The sequence below is a fragment of the Apaloderma vittatum genome, unplaced genomic scaffold, assembly GCF_000703405.1.
Source record: "Apaloderma vittatum isolate BGI_N311 unplaced genomic scaffold, ASM70340v1 scaffold24449, whole genome shotgun sequence".
Classification (NCBI taxonomy): domain Eukaryota; kingdom Metazoa; phylum Chordata; class Aves; order Trogoniformes; family Trogonidae; genus Apaloderma; species Apaloderma vittatum.
Window position 1 is genome coordinate 7,018 of NW_009737333.1, and position 3,401 is coordinate 10,418.

A 3,401-nucleotide genomic window follows, 5' to 3' on the forward strand; every position below is an offset into this window, starting at 1 on the left:
TGGGTGCGTGTCCACAGCACCGCTTTGGCAGGGGGGGAGGCCATGCCAAGCCGGGGCACCAAGAGGCTGATGTGAGCAGTGAGCCCTTCCTCCTCTGCCTGCATCATCCTCTGTGCTCACTGCAGGTGGCCTCATGGCTGCCCTGGCACAGGGTTTGGCACCACACAGTTTGAAAAGTGGCCCCGGATAAAAGCACAGCAAAGGGCAGGCCTGAGCATCCCAGGGAGCATCACCCGATGGCAGTTGCCTGCCCTGCCGGGGTGGGACCGCTCCCCCCGGCAGATGTACGCTTCCAGCCACCCTAGGAGGAAGAGCCGCCTCTCCCCGGGCTGAGCGGGGAACTGCTGCGCTCGCTTACTGTGTTGGCAGGATTCTCCGAAATGAACCTCTCGTTCAGGTCCTTGTAAAACACCATGAGGTTTGCAAGGTCCGTCCTGAGAAGGGGAAACAGAAAGCAGGCTGAGGGTTTAGTAAAACAATAACAAAAAACATACTGAAAAACTATGTAAATAACCAGTTGGACCAGTAGGGCTGGGCCGCTCTAAGGGAGCTTTTTCCCCAATTGCCATCATTAGGGCTGCTGAGATTATATCTGAGCTTGAGGTACAAGCTAGAAGCACATGCATGGAAACTTACTTGTTCAGCTTCTTGTTGATTTTTTGCCCTTTGTCCCAAGAGAGAACTCGAAGCATCCAGTCCTGGGAAAAAAGGACAGAAAATACTGCTATAGCTGTGTGCACTTGTGTAGAAATCCCCTGGAAAGGGAGCTCACATTCCACATCTCCTCAGACCAGCTCGAGTGCCGGCAATGAATGAGGGTGACGGAGCAGCTGTCCCCAAGGGGATCTCCCAGCCCACAAGCCGAATTTTAGTTGAGTGGGGAACTCCTGGAGCAGAACCCCTGACCTGGAGCCTCTGGGAGGATCATCACTGAAGTGCTAGCAAACACCTGGGAGCCCCCCTGCTTGTCGTTGAACCTCTGGCTTTATCTAATGCCTTGCTGTGCCATGCTGCTGTCTTGGCTGAGCACAACTAGGAATTGAGCATAATTTGGAACTGACCTCTGACGCGGTGGACGGCCACTGGGCGATGCTGGTGGTGAGTGCCCACTCCTTGAAGCTGGGGAGAGAGGCAGGCTGTCAGTTGGGAGCTCAGACTCCCACGTACATGCAGCACATTTCCTCTGGCCATGGGCAGGACTTACCTGCAGGCATCTTTGCAGATTTGCTGGCAGCCTAGCTGCTCCTTCACGAACTTCTCGTGCAGTTTATAGTAGCAGTACACTGCAAGAAGGGAGCAGGACACGTGTTTGAGAAGCCAGAAAGAAAAGGAATGATCTTTGCTACCTGTGCTGGAGCAGGGCTTCTGGGGTGTAGGTGGCCATCGCCTACGAGGTGGGGATAAAAAGATTTACCCTATAAATATTGCAAAATACTCTGAGAAGTGGTTGTCACTTGCTGTAGGCACAAACAATTGCCTCACCCGGTCAAGTCCTCCACGCGACACTTCCGTGGTGTGCACAAATGACAAGCAATTAGGACGACTGTCAGAAACAAGTTAATCCAAACCAGAGAGGTGGTTTTTAGGCTCTGCAGCGTGAGGTCTGAAATGGGCCGGGGCAGACCTGCTCTGCCCCACAGTGCTGTGTGCCTGGGCAGGTGCTGGGAGCAGCCGGGCTGTGCTGCGGAGTGACGGAGCGGGTGGCGGGGGCACACGCCATGCGGAAGGTGTTTTGGTACTTACTCCAGTTGGGGTTTTTCTTGTAGTTGCAGTACTCGGCCCCGGCAGGTAAGGGCTGTGCGTACTGGGCACAGCCACAGGAGTCCACCATGGCCTTTTGAAAGCAGGAGTGCAGGCAAATCTGGGGAGACAAAGCCACAAGCTCGTGTCTAAGAAGCACAGGCTGCTGCGCTTCTGCAACGCCAAGGTCCAGGCTCGTGTGCACTTAAACCGATCCTCTAGGATAGCAGCAAGGAGATGGGAACCCCATTTCCCTGGGCCTTCAGGTTCTCTTCCTAGTGAATACAAATGCAGGCAGAAAGTGCTGTGGAGGGCTTGGGCTCTAGTGCAAGAAATAAGAATGTAATCCTCTCTGGGCGGGGGGTGGTGTTTGTTCTGGGAATGCCCCCACTTCCCCCACAGCCCTTCAAAAGTGCTCTTTCCACAGCCAAGGAGAAGGCTTTCGGTCTGCCGTGGCAGGTGGCCCATGCATCAACAACCAGCTGTAGGAAGTGACTCACTGGTGAAAACGCTCATACCTTCAACTAAATTGTGTCGGTGCATATTTGGAGGCCTCAAGTCGTAAGGATTAATAGGGCAGTAGAGTCAGTGTTTTGCGCTAAAACACTTAATCAGTTGGAACAAGCAGGAACTGAACCTCTCTTTTCGAAATCCCAGTTGTCAAGCCTTTTGGTGCCAGTCCCGGCCCTCCTGAGCACTGAGTTTCAGTGAAGTACTGTCATTAAAACCTGAGATAATGTCTGTGTGATCCTACCTGGCAATACATCACAGCAGGTTTCAGGTACAACACCCCATAAACTAAAGATCCAGCTAGGCACCAGGCTTTGCAGCAGGCAGCAGCTAATATAATTACAATTCTTCAGGTGGAGAGTGCCAGAACAACTGACACTCTCCAAGAGGAGCCAATTACAGAAACTATGCAAAATTAGTGGAAACTTACTCTGTAAACAAACAGTCTGCTATCTGGATACTGATTAGATGGTATCTGTTATTCTTGGAGTCCTAAAGGTCACAATTTCTGGCTTCAAGGGTTACTAAGCTGCAACATTTACTTGGCCAATATTTTCCAGTCTCACATTGCTTGAAAATTGCCTAATGAGCTCATGTTCTCTCTTTATCTAACAGGGCGCCTAGGGGAACTTCAAACATCAAGCACTTAGGAATAAAACTTGGATTTTTAAAAGTGCTGTGGTATTTTACATCAGTGGTTAAAAGCAATGATCTTATGGCTGGGCTGTTCACAATCTCAGATCCGGAACTACAGAATGTTGTAAAGTGTTCTGCAAAGGCAGTTTTCAAGTGACTGATAAAGCCAGATGTAACAGATTTACCTGCAGTGAGTAGCTCTTGTTATAGAGGTTTTCTACCGGTATGTCAGCACCAGTCTCCGTGCAGTCGCTGTAGGGTTTGCTCAGCTTGCGAGACCGAGTCTGAGAACCAGAAAAGAAAAAAATCTCGGTTTCTGGAGTTCATGGAGAAGCCAAAGGATTTAGTGGCAGTTCATCACAGTTCTGAAACTGTAAGTGATGGGGCAGGTTTGAATAGCGTGTTTACCCTTTGCCACCTCAAATGTTTGTCAATCACTTGTCAAACAATTTTTTGTTTGTTTGTAATACCCATTTCCCAAAACACTGCTCTGTCTTCATTGAAAACCTTTGCAG

The 3,401-nt window shown here is 50.3% G+C and overlaps 1 protein-coding gene across 1 annotated transcript in view; it reads right to left on the reverse strand.

The window, feature by feature from the left end:
• The window catches only part of SCNN1G (sodium channel, non-voltage-gated 1, gamma subunit), a gene marked incomplete at its 5' end in the record, with an annotated part of 8,782 nt that overhangs the window by 445 nt on the left and 4,936 nt on the right, over positions 1 to 3,401 (reverse strand). The window contains 6 exon segments of the mRNA XM_009877300.1: positions 359 to 434; positions 637 to 698; positions 1,062 to 1,119; positions 1,205 to 1,283; positions 1,744 to 1,861; positions 3,072 to 3,170. Of these exon segments, the coding sequence (XP_009875602.1) occupies positions 359 to 434; positions 637 to 698; positions 1,062 to 1,119; positions 1,205 to 1,283; positions 1,744 to 1,861; positions 3,072 to 3,170 (492 nt within the window).